General features: G+C 37.7%; 1 protein-coding gene across 1 annotated transcript; it reads right to left on the bottom strand.

Annotated features, from left to right (window-relative positions):
- Positions 1–409: 409 nt before the first annotated feature.
- On the bottom strand, positions 410–18,901 carry slc1a8a (solute carrier family 1 member 8a). Its single transcript, XM_089125159.1, has 10 exons — positions 18,825–18,901; positions 18,491–18,706; positions 16,988–17,030; positions 10,765–10,972; positions 10,576–10,675; positions 8,850–9,083; positions 8,556–8,750; positions 8,201–8,335; positions 1,493–1,589; positions 410–972 (listed from the first exon to the last, which is right to left on the bottom strand). Exons 1-10 carry the CDS (start codon positions 18,866–18,868, stop codon positions 808–810), a joined length of 1,437 nt encoding a protein of 478 aa, XP_088981285.1. The 5' UTR covers positions 18,869–18,901; the 3' UTR covers positions 410–807.
- Between the last annotated feature and the right edge of the window lie 602 nt (positions 18,902–19,503).

The following is a 19,503-nucleotide window of genomic DNA, read 5'->3' as shown; positions in this document are numbered from 1 at the left end:
ACAATAGGCTGCATAATACAATGTTTGCTTTTGTAAAATTTCTTTACATATGACGCTTCCAGAATTCACTGTAGTTTGTAACATAGTCCATGTTTACATTACAGTACCAAATTATTCCGAAGTCTTCCTCTATTGTATAGATGGTAATAAAAGATTGAAAGATCTGTGTAGGTGTTTAGCAACATCAAATTGTTTTTATAGCTTTTAGATTTGTAATGTATTTTAAAATTATATTACTGTAGAAATGTAGCAAATTGCTGTCTTATTCAATTATGTATTAGGTTTTGAATTTAAGCTTTGAAAAGAGTATAAACATGCAATTTGGCTTGTATATAGGCTATATAATGTTTTGGTGGTGGTTGTGTCTAATTGAGAGATGTATTAATGTTATTTGAAAGATGTAGTCATTGAATGCATGAAGCAATGTTAAATAATTTTCAGTTTAGCCCACATAAACCTACTGTGTGAAGAGTTTTGAAAAAGTGAAAGTTTTTGAAAAAAGTATTGAGAAATGTGCCCTAGCAATTGTAAAAAAAAAGTTTTATGAACAAAGTTCAGGAGGAACTTTATTAGGACCATATTCTGAGCTCGGAGCCCTCCCATCAAAACAGCATGCCAAATACGCCTACTGATGAATTATTTTCTGATTATTTGTAAGTGTGAACTTGTTATACTGTAGTCAAAAACAAAACCCTGGATGTGGAAGAACCAGAGAAAGTGTTCGTTCAGTACTTCTTTATGGCACAGTGATAGAAACATAGCTCCAAAAGAGGTTTTTGGTTATCTGTAAGGCAACCATCTGGTGATTCAGACTTGACAAATATTGTAGTACACTGTGGGTCGTTCAAAAACAGTGTCCCCAACCACCTCAAATATACAGTCTTTGCCGGCCAGCAGAGGTACTTCAGTCAAAGGCACATTCTCCATGTTATGAGCAGTCTGGGTGTCCTGTTTAGCTTCATTTGCTTTTGCCTGACAAAAAGAAGGACATATTCAATTAATAAGCTTGTGGTATTTTAATATACCAAACTAAAGTAAACTTTAGTTTGTTATCATGATGCATGTAATAATATATAATATACAGTATATATTTATAATAATACATAATAATAAGTATAATGCTTAACATGGGCTTGTCAGTGACATGTAAGAGTTTCCGTTATAAAAAAAAATTAATAAGTAATGTTTAAAACACACTACTAAGTTATTAGAAATGTATTCTTTGCATTCATGATGGTGTCATGATTCTGCCATCATGTCATTGATTTTTCTAGTCTTGTGTCAGGATCATGGCAGAACCATGTTTTGTGTACAAGCGCATGGCCTGTTGTTTGGGCCATGTGCTTGTGTTGTCTCGTTTCATACCCCGCCCACTTGTTATTCCTTATAGTGGAGAACTTTTTTTTAATATTTTGTAATAAATTAAACAGATCTGCATAAAAATGAGTACCATGACTCAAATGCTTTGAAAAGAAAAGAAATGTTAATTTACCTCTCTGTCAGGTGGAAAGTCTTTTCGACACAAGTGGGCAATGATTCCAGCTGCCAGAGCATCTCCTAGTACGTTGATCATTGTTCGAAAGCGATCTCTTTAAACCAGAAGGGGTGGAAGACTTTATTGATCCCATCATCATTATTTTTGCCTCATGCATTGTGTTTTAATAAAAAAAATAATATTTACTCCACTCTGTATAAATATTTACTTTTATTAATATTTACTTTTATAATACACTCTTAGAAGAAAAAAAAAGGTTCTAAAGCGCAATGTATTTGGAACCCCTACAATGCAATGCTCACAAATGATCACAAAATTCAAGATATGGGGGTTAAAAATGTAATTAATCAACATCACACGAAGAGTGCAGTTTTCAAGCAAGTTTTTTCAGCAATTTCAGTTTTTCTCCTCCAAAAATCAGCATGATTAAAATGGGATATTAAGTTACTACAACAGTTTAATAAACAATAATTTAATTACAACTACAAAATGTTGCAGAATAATGTAATATATGAATGAATAATAGCCTATAATAAACATTTGTGCCAAAAGGGTTCTTTCTTGTCATTATCATCATTTTTTTTAAATAAAAGGTCCTTTGCAGTTGAGTAAAGAACCCTATGCTACATATATAGAACCCTTCTTTCTAAGAGTGTAGTTACTATTTACATTTAAAGGTACAATATGCAAGATTGTTTCGCCACAAGGGGTTGCTAACCTCTTACAATAACAAAGGCGTATATTAAAGGGTTAGTTCACCCAACAATGAAAATTCTGTCAGTATTTACTCACCCTCATGTTGTTCCAACCCCGTAAGACCTTCGTTCATCTTCGGAACACAAATTAAGATATTTAAGATATTAAGATCACTAGGGATGGGAATTGATAAGATTTTATCGATATCGATGCCACTAACGATTCTGCTTATCGATCCGATTCTTTAACGATTCTCTTATCGATTCCTGATAGCACTGTGTGGGAAAAAGTAGTCATATGCTTTTTTGGAGGAAAGAAACAATTGGTTTTATTTGTTTTAAACCTTACACTTGACTAAGTAAACTGTACTTTTGATGTAATTTATATAATAAATGAAACCTTATGAGTTCAGTTCAGTGTTGAGTTCAGTTCAGTGTTGGAAGATCAGTTCAGTTGTTTTAACCATTCATTAAAACGAATCGGTTCAAATGAGTCATTAGTTCGCGAATTGAACGTGTCATTATCAGACATGTGCGCGTTCCGACACAAGATGTGTGTCATCACAGAAAAGATTTCATCTTTTGGTCGTTTTTTCCGTTTATTTGAAGTGTGGTTTATGTCAGCTAAATGTGCGGACCGCTTTTCAGAGAAGAGAAGGCAACGTAGACCTATTTTAGCACAATTCACACCCAGCGGTACCTAATTCAGGAAAAACAATTCTCCGAATGCTGCACATGAAACTTTAGTCTCCCGACCAGGGCCTGAAGTTAATTTTTTCGGCCACCGGCCACTGTGGCAGGTGGATTTAAAAATTCACCTGCCACAGAGACTTTTTACCAGCCTTTTTTTTTTTTTTGCCTCATAAACGTAAAAAAAAAAAAAACCCGGGAATTTCACAATATTATTCTTTAACTTGTAAGAACACACATTTAAGTGCTGTCAAGTAATAATAACTCTAATAACATACATTTAAAAAAAAAAAAATCTTTTTATTCATTGATTTTGACAGACACACGCACACAACATATGAAGAGTTCAGATGCAAAAGCCTCTAAATGCCATTTGAAATTTTCTTCTTTAATGAGGATTTTTGTCAAACTTGCATATTTAAGTTCAGTAATTTCACTTAAATAACAATTAATAGGTAATTATCATTGCCATTTAAGTGAAATTACTGAACTTAAATATACAAGTTTGATAAAAAATCAGCATTAAAGAAGAAAATTTCAAATGGCATTTAGAGGCTTTTGCATCTGAACTCTTCATATATAGTATAGGCTATAATATACTCAACAGATAGACCTACCGCAGCTCGTAAACAAATCACACGCGGCTGTGTTGATGGCGGATTTAGTCACGTACAGGTCTTACTCTTAACAGCTTTTAGTTACAGCGTTCAGGAGCGGTTAAATATGAACTAAATTAATACTGTTATTACTGATAAAATTACCGGGTACCGGACATTTTCTCACCGGTTCCCAACTCCCAACATGCACAGTTGCACACGCACACACATCTGTGCAACTGTCATTGTACTTTAACCTACAACAGCGACGCATTACATTATCTCATCCCATCTCATCAACAGTTTAATACTCGCACACGTAGTCAGAAAAAGAGCCTCATCTTCTTTAAAAACTTCTTTATTTCAACTATTCATTTATTTCTCCCTCTGCGCGAGTCAGGATACTAGTTTAATAGCGTAAGCTTCTGTTATTGAACGTCACACGCATCACACACATGACCAGCGTCGGCCAATAGTGAGCCTACGTGTGACGTAGCTTTACGCAATCACACTACGTTAACTGACTACAGGCCCATGGAGAAGGAAGTGAATAGTTGAAATAAAGTCGTTATTTTTGTTTGTTTTTGCGCACAAAAAGTATTTTTGTCATTTGATAAAGTTAAAATTGAGCCACTGTAGTCACTTGGACTATTTTAATGATGTCTTTAATGACTTTTAGATGCCAGCAAGAGTCATTCCCTCAAGAAGCCTATGGACTAGTATGCAGGAGAGATCTTAATATCTTATATATCTTAATTTGTGTTCCGAAGATGAACGAAGGTCTTACGGGGTTGGAACAACATGAGGGTGAGTAAATACTGACAGAATTTTCATCTTTGGGTGAACTAACCCTTTAATGACATATATTCCGCATTAAGCGTAATTATGGATCTTGTCGTCATTGCGATTCCTTTTATATATTAAGTTGCTCAAGCAAGTGGTCAAATATTTATTTATATTTAACCATGTATTTATATTAAAATCGCAAACATTTTTAAATTAAAACTTAAAACTGACAAAAAAGCTGACTTTTCGTGCCTTTTCTTTTGCATTTAAAATTTAATACACTATAGATGACACTATAGATCATTCATTGCTTTTAAATAAATTAGAAAAGTATGGTGTCAGGGGCGTAGCACACACCTGGCTGAAAAGTTATTTAAGTGATCGTAATCAGTATGTACATATAAATGGTATCCGTTCACTGGAGGCTAAAATAACTCACGGTGTTCCTCAGGGCTCCGTTTTGGGGCCTAAACTATTTATTCTGTACATTAACGATATTTGTGAAGTCCTTGATGAATTGCAATGTATATTATTTGCTGATGATACTAGTTTGTATGCTTCGGGAAAAGATCTTCAGCTTCTTTTGAATTCAGTAGAAACTGAACTTGAGAGTCTTAGAAAATGGTTCGAAGCAAATAAACTAAATATATTGTAATTGGAAACAAGGTAGCAAACAAACTATGTCGACTAAAAATAGGGGAGGTAGAAATTGAAAGGGTGTATGTAATAAAGTTTTTGGGAATTAATATTGATGGTAGGTTAAATTGGAAGGTGTATATTAATATATTAAAGAATAAAATTTCAAAAGTTATTGCCATACTGTGTAAAATAAAAACCTCGGTGAATCAAAAAGCCTTATATATATTGTATAATTCCCTCATTTTCCCATACTGTGTGGAAATATGGGGGAATACCTATAAAACTATCATACAACCGATTTTTTTATTACAGAAAAAAGCTATTAGAGTGATTAGCTATGCTGAATATCTTGCCCCAACAAATCCACTTTTTATCAGATTAAATATATTAAAATTTCATGATCTTGTTGATGTTTTCACAGCAGTTGTGATGTACAAGGCTTACAATTAGCTTCCTCACTGTTTACAAGAGATGTTTCGAATCAGAGAATCGAGATATAGCCTCAGAGGAACTGAATTGTTACAAAAACCCATGGCAAAGAGTAATACCAAGAGAAGATGTTTATCAGTTAAAGAAGTAGATTTATGGAACAGTCTTCTTATTCAACTTGAGAGCTCTAAAACTATTAAGGGATTTAAGAAAAGATATAAGTTAAACATTATGGAAAAATATAGAACACTTGAATGAAGAATATAAGAAAAGTAAACGATAGTGGAAGTATGACATAATTTTGATTGTTGAGGATTAATTTTTTGTGTCTACATGTTATTGTAAATAGTCAGGATAAGTTGTTGTTGTAAAAGGGGTTAGGCAAAATAAGTCTCGACTTCAGCCTAAACCCCTTCGGTCAGTATTTATGTGTTATTTTAATTTTTAATTTTTATTTTATTTTTTTTCTCTCTCTTTTTTGTGTTACATGATTTATGACATGATTTCTAAATGACTGACCGAAGAAATAAATAAATACAAATAAATAAATACAAAATACAAATAAATAATACAATAAATCTTGCATGTCACAAAGAACTTGTTTTTCTACCTCCACAAATGAGACGAGTGTCGTTCATTATGTCCTTGTTGAGGTAAATTGTAGTTTTTCTTCCTTAAAACCCCAGTCTTAGGTTAAAAAGATGAAAAGTAGTATTTAATTAAATCCATTTATGGTGAGATTACTACATTTTATTGAATTAAATGTATTTATGGTGAAACTACTACATTTCCAGGTCAATCTGTGTTCATTTTGACCACAAACCTTGCGCTGTCACTTTATTTCTGCGTTTGCAGCACAGCAAAAATAGACTCATTGCGGAAACGATCTCTGCACTGCTGTATACGCACAGCAACTGGAACGGATCGACGGACTGCATCCGCGTGCAGTGTGAAAGCTCTAACCTGGACCATGGCAAGCAGACTTTGAGACAAAAAGAGGACTAACGCCCGTTTCACACATACTCCGTTTGCAGTGTGTATGCGGTCCGTATTTTTTTCCGTACCCATTTAACATCCATAATGTTTGAACAAAACCCTGCTAGGGGCGTTCACGCAGTTGAGCATGCATGATGGGCACGACCAACCCAGTTGTCCACGTTTGTCGCCATGGTTACTATTGCAGTACGAGGTCAAACCTGGCGGAAACCGGGGTAACGCGGATATGACGTCATTGACTGGCGACTCCTCACCCCTGCTCCTACTGTGTATCACACGAAATACGTTCTGAGGAAACTATTTTGCTAATCGTAATTACGTTACATGCCAACATATAAGCAGTGCTATTACGTTTGTCCTTAACGTAATACTATTGCAGTGCTATTACGTTTTTCCTGAACATAATACATCCAAGCAGGTTTCTTGTTTGGACTCTTTTGCATTCAACTGTCATATCAATTAAGTTTTCCTTCGCATTTATTAATATAATAGACCAACGTTACTCATAAATATATAAAAAGCATTTTCTCCAATAAAACACAACATACTGATACATTCACAAAAGACATACATTTTATTAGCTTGATGTAAACCAAATCCTAGAATCCATACGTTGTTTGCAAGAAACAGATCCAAATCCAGCATTTTATCCAGTGATCTTCATCTTCATTTCATTCTCAGCAGCGACCGCAAACGTCAAATCCGCGCTGGTGATTATTAATTCAAATTCAAATAATGCGCCTTCAAGAAGCGTTACGACATGTTTTACGGCAGTGATATCAAACGCTCATTGGCTCTCGCCTGCTTCGTCACAGATTGCGACATGCCGTGTTTCAGTCGGTGTAGTACATTCACATTTGAAATGGAGAAGAGCGCGCGCCTTCAGACAGAGAGCGAACCGAAATCAGATTAACATTTTGGATTAACGTTAATAACTTTAATTCTGATCTGTACCTCATACACAACTACTATAATACTGCCAGAGGACTGCGACTGCAACGCATCATCATGTGAACGACTTTTGGTAATGTTAATAATAAATAAATAAATTATTGTGAAATGTATCTGTCTGTTATGTTTTTTTTTTCTTAATTGTGTTAACGTTACCTACGTAGTTTTAAGGAATGGTTATGGTTAGGTTTAGGGATAGGAGTGGGATTAGTGGCTCAAAATATATTTTAATGCTAAAACTCATTTAACTACACATCTCTGTCCATTACGTTTTATTCTTTTTTATATTCTGTATAAAATAAATATGTTTTTTTTGGAGTAGGATTAAGGGGTCTTGTTACATTTATCTTTAAAAGTGAAAGTATACAGATATCGTTATGATATGAAACATATGTAAATAGTTAACGTTTTGTAGCTGTAAAAACGTAATAAGGTTACGTTTAAATGTTGCAAATACGTCCATATTATACGTTTTAGCATCTATCCAAACGTACAAAAACGTACGTTACATATCTTTGAAAATAACGTATTAAATCTACGTATTAACAATGAGACATATTACGTTAAGGAACAACGTAATAGGACTGCTTATTTGTTGGCATGTAACGTAATTGCGATTTGCAAAATAGTTTCCTCAGAACGTATTTCGTGTGATACAGGGTTGCCCTGCTCACACGCCCCGTTTCCTTGGTTAAAAATCACAATTTTCTCACAATTTACAAATAGTTGGAAACATTTGGGACATTGTAAGTAATCAACTAATCAAAATATATAACATTGGCCTAGTGGTTTTTGGATATTTTACTGCAAAAATCCTGCATATTGTACCTTTAATTTACATACTTATAATCCATTGAATTATAATCATGACACTGATTACTGCTTTTTTTCCCAACAGATAAATGTCAGTCATCTCAACTTACAAGATCCAATCAATGGCCACAATCAGTGTGATGTCATCTGGTGGCAATCCAACAGATGTCAACACTATCACCATGGTTACAAGGCCTGCCTGAGGGATTCCAGCAGCACCTATACTGGCAGCGGTCGCCGTTATACTGGAGAAAATCAGAATAGGATGATTATTATGATTTAACTCTGATTCCTGATAGAACTGATCACATCAGATGAATCTGTCTAGTTTCCAATAACTAAGTTTGCACAAAACCAATATTTGGTGGTCGATAAAAATAGGATTTGAAATAGTTGATTCTTAAGTTTTAATTTTGTTTTCCCAATGCTGACTATATTTAGTTATCTCTGCCGGTCTGCAAGTACCTGATGGTGACAAGCTGTCCGAAATCCAGTTCATACTCATTGACCTGAGCAATGAAAATAGCAGCAACTGCTTCATAAAGCGCTGTTCCATCCATGTTAATAGTGGCTCCCACTGGCAGCACAAACCGGGCAATCTGCCTGTCCACTCGGCAGTTCTCTAGCAAACATTTCATTGTAATGGGCAGCGTTGCTGAGCTTTGAAAAAGAACAAGATGCCTCACTCTTACAATGCCTACTTCATTTAATTGAGTTGGGACAAGTTATTTACACGTTTTTTTGAGGAATTCATCTTACCTGGATGACGTGGCTAGGGCAATGACCATGGCTTGCAGAAGTCCTCTAATGTATGTGAAAGGATTTTTACGTGTCAAAATAAAATAGAAGAATGGAAGCAAGATGAGGCCGTGTACAAACAGGCCTGCCAGGACCGTCACCCCATACCAGCCCAGTTTCTTCCCAAGTGTGGAGGGATCGCTCATGTCCAGGATTTTGCCAGCCACAAGGAAGATAATACCAAAAGGAAAATACCTGTTGAAAAATGCAGGGAAGAAGTTAAACAGTCTGGTAGGAATTAGTCGAATGATTCTCAAGAATGTTATTCTTTAAATGCCCATCATGTTGACTTTGAAAACCAATCCCAAACTTCTGTACTGTGATATTTTAAGTAAAACAGGGTAATCAATTTAAAAATGTAGGAGGGTACTTTTTTGTCCATTAAAAATCTTTTATTTTTTAAATTTACAGATGATTTTTTTTATCTTTTAAAAATGATATGCACTGATTCGTTCACATTAAAATGTAAATTTATTAAGGAAAGAAATAGGGTAGATTTTGTTGACATTTCCCTGCCATGCATGTGCTGATGGCATTGTTAGCCCTACACTACCCCAGCTGCATAGAGAATGTGTGACAGGCTCTTAAGTTCAGGTGATCCATAATCCCTGCATGTGCCAAATGACAGCATCGCTTTAACACACCTTCATGCTTGCAGTCGTTATGCACATGCCAGCTCAGCTGCATGCTGGAAACTTCCTCTCAGATTCTCAGCTTATTGAATCTCAGCCCTCAAGCAACGTATTCGGTAAAAACGTTTGTATTTTTAATTTGAATAAAAAATACATTTTTAATTTTGAAGGGGTCATGAACTGTTTTAATGTTTTATTGTTTTATAATTTTTCCTGGGGTGCACTTATAATTTTAGTATAATCTCTACATAAATTATTTTCATAATTTAGAATTTAAAAGGCATTATTGCTACCCTGATTTTATTAATTTGAACGCTCTGTTTTAAGGCAGTGTAAATGCCTACTGCTGTAATTGGCTAAAAGAATTCAGCCACTGATAAACCAGCGATTAGAGGGAGCGTTCTTTGATCACTTTCAACATATAATTAATAACAGTTTACATAAACAGATTATTTTCATCCTACTAAGAGAAACAATGTGAAGTTGATTTAGTCACTGGTTTAATTTACTGACACATAGACAAGACCATCTGACTGTACACAAATCATATAAAAAATCACTGGTCATAGATCAGGCATTAGAATTAGCACGGTTACTTGCATGTTGTGGCATTACTGTCGAGTCCATTTCGTAAAAGTCTGTTTGCAAAGCCTGTGCCGAAATTGCGACTGATTTACCAAAGAATCCACAGTAAAATGTACCGAATACAAATAAATAATGCTCAACTGAGACATTCAAATTGTTAAAAATAAATAACCACATTCCTAGCTTTAGGATCTTTTGGAAGGAAGTGTTATTTTTAGTCCTATATCACCCCCTTTAGTCCTCTATCTATAAAAGGCACATTCCACAAAGAGTCGTTCGCTGGGCTGAAACTTTCCGTTCTGAAACTTACAGGATTTACTTATAGTATGATGACATTTTATATGTCAAAAGCTTAAAAGAAATTTTATTTCTCAAAGGCTCAAAGAAATCTGACCCCTTTAACAACAGTTTTGTATGGAATTACAAAACTATAAAGTGAACCTGTAAAAAAATGCTGCTTTCTTTCTTACCATACAGCAGCATTAATGATCTTCATCACACATTCATTGATGCACTGGCAAACATTCACCAGAGGAGCTCCCCGTTCGCCCATTTTACCAAGTAAGAGACCTAAAGGAAAAGCCCTTTGTTATATTTATGCTTTTAATCATGATGTTACTAAATGAAGATACTTTATTAGGTGAAGGCAAATGTTTTACCCATTGTGGCTGAGAAAATAACAATGCCGAGTACATTCATCTGCTGACTGCTGCCTGGACGGGTCTTATACTGGATGTCTGGAGCGGGGGTAAGTTCCAACAGCACCGTTCGACCCATTCGATTGTCGTCATCTGGCATCAAGTAAACAAAATTTGGGCGTCCAGTATTCACTGGTGTTTTTAAGATGGGAATAAGGTCTGTCTTATACTGAAACAACAAAAATAGGTTTTGCATTTTCAAAAGAAAATGTGAGTATGTTCATTGTTTAATCCTTGGTATAACAATTTTGTCAATATTCTAGGTGATATATAATGTAGCCACATGTAAATATTATTTTTTAACACCTTGCAAAATGGTTGCTAGGGAGTTGCTAGGCAATTGCATACTGGCTCAAGTAAGTAAAGTAAAAAAACAAAACAATTTGCCACATGATTTGAGGTCAAAGGCTGTATATATACCAAAACAGTTCACTCATATTACTATGAATGAGAGAAAGTGGTATGCAATTCGTTAGAAAATGTCCCGCGTTTTAATAAATCCATTCATCAGTTTGTAAAGCAATCGCATCACTGCAGCTGAATCTCTGGTTAGGACCAGGAACTTAGGACTAGGCTGAATCTCTGGTTAGGACTGCACAGGCGCCTTGGCTGGATTTCAAAACCTTGTATGAACGCTTTAAAGGGACAATGTGTAGGAATTTCTCCCATCTAGTGGTGAAAATGTATTTTGCATTCAAATGAATTGTGCTCTCCATCGCCTAGCTTTTTCAAATGCGCATTGCATCTACAGTAGGCATTATGTACCAAGCTATGACAGTATGTCTTCTAATAGCACTTCGTCGAGTGTTCCTTGAACAGGTTTGTCATTTCAAACAAACAGCAACTTGACACAACAAACAAACAAATGTTACAGTATGAATTACTGACTGTGAAATACATGAACTAGTGTAATACGTAGTTATTCCTTCTTTATTCGTTATATTTTCTGAAGTATATGCATTGTTAGATATCATCAACTTTTACCTATAAATGTTCATCTGTCTATAAAATAAAGTACACACCCAAAAAGAAAAAAAAACTATAATTAAGCAACATAATTAAGTAACTTTGACTTACCTGTCGAGAAGAAAGCAACTTCAGTGTCTCTTTTGAAATCTTTCTCCTGTATTAGCTCTATCCACCTGGAAAAACCTATCCCGACATTAACTTGTGTTTTTTTGTAATCTCTGGTCACGTTTCCTTTTACGATCTATTTTGGACTTTTCTGGCAACGAGGATTTGCAATGCAGGCTTTTAAACTTGCTGGGGCAGTGACAAGCGCCTCTCACTGCTCTGCACCTCAGTTTCTGCTGCTTTCAGTTACATCATGCTGGCTCTGAACGAAAACGTGCTCTGCTAAAATAGTTTTTCAAGATGGCGGAACTACATGGAAGCCTCCGTAGACCTACCTGTCCCATGTATATAAGGATAATAAAATTCTTAATTTACGAGGATAAGTCAGATAATTACCATATAATTGCCATATAATTGGAGGTATGACAGATAATTGGAGGTATTTGTACACCATTGAGGACATATGAATAAAAATATTGATTTTAAATAAAAAAATACATAAAAAAGTACACATTGTCCCTTTAATAATGCAATTTAAAAATAAGAAATAACATTTATGGAACAGTTCAAGTTCATGTAGTAGGTTTTTTATGCACAAAATAGCTGTTTGGAGACATTGCAAATATGGCCACAATATAACATCTCGGTTACATATGTAACCCTTGTTCCTTGAAGGAGGGAACGGAGGTGTATGTAAACGTATCAACGTATTGGGATTGCGTCAGAGAGCCCCAATCATCCTGAGTATGAACAGAACGAGCAAATGCACATTGGCTTGCGAAATTTGAATCTCGCACTCCAGCCCGCAGCACAGGTATAAATAGGAAGCGAATGCATGCACCAGTTGTTTTCCACTGAGGAGCTGAGCAGGAGCCTGGCATCAGCGGTGGTCCAGCAATGGTGGCAACGTGACATACGTCTCCTTTCCATCCTTCAGGGAAAGTGGGTTACATATGTAAACGAGACATTCCCTTTCAGTCGGTACTTTCTACGTACGTAGACGTACTGACGTATTGAGATCTCGTAAAACGCCACCTATTGCTTCTAGCGCCCAGAATAGCGTCCCTTCTAGCACCCAGAATAAGCTTCTTGATCCCCTCGCACCTTGGGACGGAAGATGGGACAAGACTCACGCCGAGGAAGTCTTCCTGCTGTTCTGCATGACCCATTCAGTTAGACTATTAGATATCAAAGAACTGCTACGCTAAGCTACATTCGACTGCTGGAGGATGTGGATGAACTCAACAGGGTTCACCTAGGGAACTCACCTGGGGCAGAAATGGTTCACATATCCTGTCCATAAGAGGGCAATGGTGCAGCAAGCCCACACTTTGAGTGCTTACCGGCTATGGGATGCAAGCATGGGAGGATATCGGCTCGACATGAAGGCTATAAAACCGAAACGTATTAGAAGTCACCCAGCCCACAGCTCTACAAATATCTGTCAGCGAGGCACCCAGTGCCAACGCCAAGGAAGAAGCAACACTCCTAGTGAAAGAGGGGTGTAACCCCGGCATCCTGGCCAAATTTGCCCAGTGGCCTCTGTTCTCCATGGCCTCCTAATCATCCCTATATACTCATTGTCTTCAAAACTCTGTCTCCTCTCCACCAATAAGCTCCACCAAGAAGCTCTCCACCACACCTGTTGTGGGCGTTCTAGCACAATATGGCTGCCGTCGCTTCATCCAGGTGGATTCTGCACATTTGTGGTGGTTGAGGAGATGTAAAGCACTTTGAGTGACGAGTAAAGCGCTATATAAATGTAATGAATTATTATTATTACTATTATTAATTATGTAGTAAGCCAGATACAGGCCATATCCAGATCAGATGGTACCTCCACTTCAATATGACTACAATGCATCCCTGAATGTCAGCAGAGATTGTGTCAACAAGATTCTCCCCTGTGAAGGCCTCATCGACACGACAACCATCCCAAACAAACCCGTTGCAACACCGGCATGATGACCCTGATCTTCAACCAAATGGAACTGGATAAATATTCTGAATGTTCTGATCCAAGGTTTCTTCCAAGGTCTTTTTTCTCCATTCTGTCACCTGATTTTGTCTCCTTCCCACTGTCACCTTTGGCTTTTGGCTTGCTTAGTTGGGGACATTTAGGCCTCGTTTACACTGCATGGTTCAAGTGACTCAAATCCGATTTTTTCCTGTCATGTGGCACAGATCGGATATGACCAGTGAACGTGTAAGCAGGGAAAAAACGCATGGATTTCGATTTTGTCAGATCGAATTCAGGCCTCTTTCATATGTGGTAATAAATCGGATATGAATCGGATATGTGCATTTGTGTGTGCCATGTAAGCAGACAAATTGGATATTCCCCGGTAATGCGAGTCGTACGTCATTAAAAAGTGCGCGATTATAGGCGCGATGGAAGAAAGGATACACACAGTGGAGCAATGCGGAGGTTTCATGTCTTTTGAGTGTTTGGGGTGAAGAGTGCAGGCAAAAATGCAGGATTGTTACAGAAATAAATCCATTTTTGAAGACATTTCACAAGATTTCACAAGACATTTGAGGCATCGTTTTAAGTGCTCGTGGCTAGAGCCTCTCCTATTTCTTTTCTCCGCCGTACGAGACCAATTGTTTTGATGACTTATTGAAATATTGTGAAAAGAAAACACTGGATAATTTTATTCGCATCTGCATCCATTGATTTCGTGCTGTTTTGCTTAATTTCCCGGGTCAGAATGCCTGCATTTGGTAGTTTCAGCAGTGTATAGTGTAAATGCAAAAATCGGATATGGGTCACTTTTAAAAGATCATGTAAGCAGATCGTCAAAAAAATCGAATATAGTCAGAAAATCGGATTTGGGCATCAAGACCTGCAATGTAAATGCAGCCTTTAAGGCAGAGTAGGTAAGTTTGAGAAACTAGCAGAAAACTGCTGGATGAAAGTATCCAACTCCTGGATGAAAGTAAACTCCCACCCCCTCCCTTCTGGGCTCCTTCCAAAGCCATGCCCCCAAAACACATAAAACGTGTGATACTGACCGCTCAGCTGGTTTACCAGCGCCAAGCGGAAAGGAGCGTAGTGCATGGAGTGACATCACCTTTTTTTTGGCTTGTTTGCCTGCGCTGACTATATATGCAGGTAAAGGTGGTACTGGGAATTTTGACTGCTCTTTGACTGCCATAATTTTGAGACTTCCTAGCTTCTCGCCGGTATGTGCCTCTCCTCTTTCAAAACGAGCGAGTCAACTGGGTGCGCGCATGTGGGCAGCTCCTGTAGCAGCAGGGATGGTCATGGTAGCTAGGGAGAGTGACAGTCGACCAGCCAATCATTGCATTTGTTCTGAATGGAAAGAATATCTGTGTTTATTGTAGCCCTGAGAGGACTACAAACACTCGATTTTTATACTCGATTTTTTATACTGGTATATAAAGACAGTTTAAACAAAACGAAAGGCACTGGGACGACACACTGAAAACCAGCATGGCCCGCCCCAAAATAGCTATAGCCTATATGCACGATCGCTTCCGGGTTTGTCTCAGCACGCCCAGTTACATCCGGTGCTGCGTCAGAAGCCGGTTTTGCATTAGGTGCAGATAGTGTCAAATTACACTTGCTGTTTACAAAAACTTCCTGCGGTTAACATGAATGATGTTAACAACATTGTGAGGCAGTTAGCTGTCACAGAAGAGTAAATAATTGAAGGGCTTTAAATTATATATTTCGAGCTACATCAACAAATTTGAGGGTGAGTATTCTCTCATATCATGCGAAATCTGACTAGCGAATCAGCTTTTCGAAAATCGTTGTCTCCGTTTCTAAAAAAACTGATTTTATTAAAGTTTTGCGGCTATATACTTTGCCTGCAAAAAGCGCTTGCGGAATTAAAGAAGCTGGCTGAGATTCTTTCGGACATATGTCAGCAGGGTTTGTGCATAGAGTCTATTGTCCAGCCTTGAGGGTTCGGGACATGAGCCCAACTCTCTCAGCGGCATGGGAAAGCATAGCGCCAATTCTGGATCAGGCTCAGGCAATGATGCTCTCCCAGAAGGAGCCAGCGAAGCCTAGTCTTCATATCCAGATACAAGTCCGCCCTCCAATGCTGCAATAGACATCTGGTTGGCAGGGGGAGCTCTGAATAAAACAACAGGCCAGTCATGAGAGGAGCCAGTGCGATCAACCGGAGACTCCACAGCTTGCGGTGTTTGAGAGGAGTGAGGGGTCCACAGGGATTGGGTACTGGGCGGGGAAGCCCTCTCTGTGATCCTCAAGTCACCCTGGCTATTCATCAAAGTAGCTCTCTTTTGGGGTTGGGCAAAAGAGGAACTAGATCAAAGCATAGTTAAAGGGGACGTTTGAGGTATAGGAGTCTGAATTCTCAAACTGCTGAATGCCCAGACACGCAATGCAGTGTTTGTGACAGCTTGCGCCAGGGAAGGACCACATCCAGAAACACACGGTAATATGAGATCTTGAAAAAGACGCAGTCACACCTGTTTTTGTTTTTTCAGGAATTAGCTCTCTCAGAACTACACAGGTAATAATGGCCACAGCGACACTGGCAGGGGATGGTGCTGCCTGCACAGTGAAGCACTTACTGAACTGACATTAAAAAAGAGACCTCTTAGAAGACGGTCTCGAACCAACCAATGCTGTGAAAACAGCAGTTGAGAGCTGTGAGCTCGCGACCACCGCTGCACATGCCGTAAGAACAACACTGCTGGAGAGGCTTCTTAACGAAGAACACTCGACACACTCGTTGGCTGTATTCACCACTCTCAGAGAATGCATTCAAAATGATTTGTTCGGCTCTGAAGCGAAAGACAACTGCTTGCATCTGCTTCCTATTTCGCTGTGGAGCAGAGCGCGAGATGCAAATCTGCCATGCCAATGGCTGATCTGCATTGGCTCATTCTGTTTACACTCAAAGATGATTGGGGCTCCCTGACGTGATCCCAATATGTTAGTATGTCTATGTACGCCAATTGTGACAGACTGAAAGGGAACAGGCTTTTCTTGAAATGGACTTTGGTATTGTTCATGATCGCAGTACAAACACCGTTCATTTTTACTCACAGGCCACTTAATCTCACTTGTCAAATAAGTGGCATTTAATGTGTTAAAGAGTTAACTCACCTGCTGGAATGTGGCTTCAATGAGATTGGAGGGGATCATATTCCTGAGGATACAAAATATGATGCCAGTTCATTAATTCATTCACATTATGAATATTTAGTACATTAATCCCCTATGATATGTCATACACACTGCAGATTTAAGCACCAGCTAGTGTGGCAGCCAAAACTAACAGCAGCTTTGTCCATGGGCAGAAGGGAGTGGGGGATGGGAGGGTCCTCCTCCTCTTACTTTGTACAGATTACTAAAAATATCCTAATCACCCCACTGCTTTAATAGGATTGCACTGTATGGGATGGCTTAGACTCCCCAGACATGGACAATTCTTTCCAATGAATCAAAATAACAGTGACGCATCAAAATAAGGAGCAATTCACCCCCAACGTTTATCATTTTTCAGTTAAAAAGCTAATATTAAAGGGATAGTTCACCCCAGAATTAAAATACTGTCATCATTCCATCTCATGCTATTCCAAACCTGTGTGACTATTTCCTTCTGTATAAAAACACCATAACAGTGGTATGTGTGATTTTTGTGTTATATAAATAGCACAGTGACTTTATATGTATATTATAATATATTCTTCTGAAGCCATATAATAGACTTTGTGAAGAAAATACTGTCATAGTTGAATTTCAACACAACAAAACATTTAGACACAACACACAATTCATATGAAATCATTTTATGGTGTCTTTGTGTAATTTTTTAAGTCTGGGTGTTCCGATTTCCATTGTTTGTAATTGCATGGAAAAACTTTCTCTTTCTGTGTCACATAGGAGAAAAAAATAACCAACACAAGTTTGAAACAATATTTTTGGGTGATATCCCTTTAAGGTATTTTCCATTCCTGACACAGAACACATTCGAACCCACCAAGAAGTCCAAACATTAACCATTAATTACCCCTAAAATCAGATGGAAATCGATTGAAAAGTTCGTCCAAGCCTCAAACCCCATTTCTATTAGGACCACTAAAGTCAAATACGATTGGCAAATAGCATACAGTTAGGATTGGCGGTATGGTTCTGTTCTGGGCATGCCGCCTAGCATGGAGAAGGCCCAATTGCCCTTAGGGTAAACAGAACCAAATTGAATGTATTGCAGATATCATTAAATTAATTAATTTTACAAGATAATTTGAGAATTTTAGTCTGATTCAGGGGTAATCAGAATGCCGAATCCTGACTGATGAGAGGAGGAGCTGGGGATGGAGGAGGGTAATAAGCTCCTGAGAAACGTGATAGTTGCTGTTAATACTGAAAGGAGGGCTTATATACAGTATGTCTACATTGATAGACATCGTATTCCTATAAGTAGACACGGATCTGCTGAGAGTCAGCTGATGCGAGCTTGTCTAACGTGACCTACCAGAGCTGACGCTTTGCTCAAAATCTAAGCCTATTCCTAAAATCTGCTTGGCTGAAAGGAAAGTTGGTCTAAGACCAACAAAGTTGTTGTTTGTACCTGACAAAATGTGTCAAAGTCCATTCTGACTGTACCTGACCAGATCCAGCAGGGCATCTGCAGATGTTATGACCTGTCCACCTCCCAGTCTGTTGCTCTCCACATCTGTCCCATAGCCAGGTTTGATAATTAGAACAAGTACAATGCCAACCACTACAGCAATGAATGTGGTCCAAAGGTAGTAGGTGACCGTTAGCACCCCCATCCTGCAGCAGGCCTTTGACTCCATTGATGACAGTCCAGACATTAAACTACAGAGAGTAAGAGCTGATATGAGGAGATGTTCACACATTCTTAATGTGTGACATTAAGAATTTTGTCTAATAGTTTTAAAATGTAATATGCAGATGTGAATAAATCCAACTCCACCTGGAGGTGATTAGCGGGAGAATCAACATTTTAAGTATCCGCATGAGCAGCTCACCAGGAAAGGAGAAATAGATTTTAGCCTGATTACAAAAACAGAGAAAGAGTTGTTCAGATGATATTCAGACTTTTAATCAGTAATGTGTGGGTGTGTATATGTATATATATATATATATATATATATACACACACACATACACACACTGTATACAGTCAAACCAAAAAAATATTCAGACACCAGATATAATGTTTTAGAATTTTTTTTACTAGTAGGTGCAGGACACTATAGTTAATTTATGTGATGATAGCAAAATAAAGTCAACTGTGACATATTATACTCAAAAACTTTTCATAATACAATGGACTACCATTCAAATTTATACAAATTTGGGACCAAAAATTCTCATCCTGGATAATTAGATAATTGGGCTGATTTTTGGGCTAATTTCCCCCCTCCGACAATGTCCTGATTATCTTGATGGTTTTTCAGATTATCTTATCAGATTCTCCCTTCGTGTGAGGTGTGTTAAAGGGATAGTTCACTTTGAAATTAATTTTTGATATGTTTTAGCTTACCTCAAGGGCATCCAAGATGTAGGTGTCTTTGTTTCCACAGTATTTTCAATTTTGACATTTTTCGGTCACACCATTGTTGTCTGTCAGTCATATAATGGAGTTGTAG

The sequence above is a fragment of the Pimephales promelas genome, chromosome 21, assembly GCF_988280905.1.
Source record: "Pimephales promelas chromosome 21, fPimPro1.hap1.1, whole genome shotgun sequence".
NCBI classification, from domain to species: Eukaryota; Metazoa; Chordata; class Actinopteri; order Cypriniformes; family Leuciscidae; genus Pimephales; species Pimephales promelas.
This window is presented reverse-complemented; position numbering and strand designations above follow the sequence as displayed.

Coding starts and splice junctions, on each gene's coding strand:
- slc1a8a (XM_089125159.1), bottom strand. CDS start 18,868: ATGCGGATACTTAAAATGTTGATTCTCCCGCTAATCACCTCCAG. Junction 10,973..16,987: donor TTGAAGCCACATTCCAGCAG/GTGAGTTAACTC, acceptor TTGTTGTTTCAG/TATAAGACAGACCTTATTCC. Junction 8,336..8,555: donor GGACAGCTTGTCACCATCAG/GTACTTGCAGAC, acceptor GATTTTCTCCAG/TATAACGGCGACCGCTGCCA.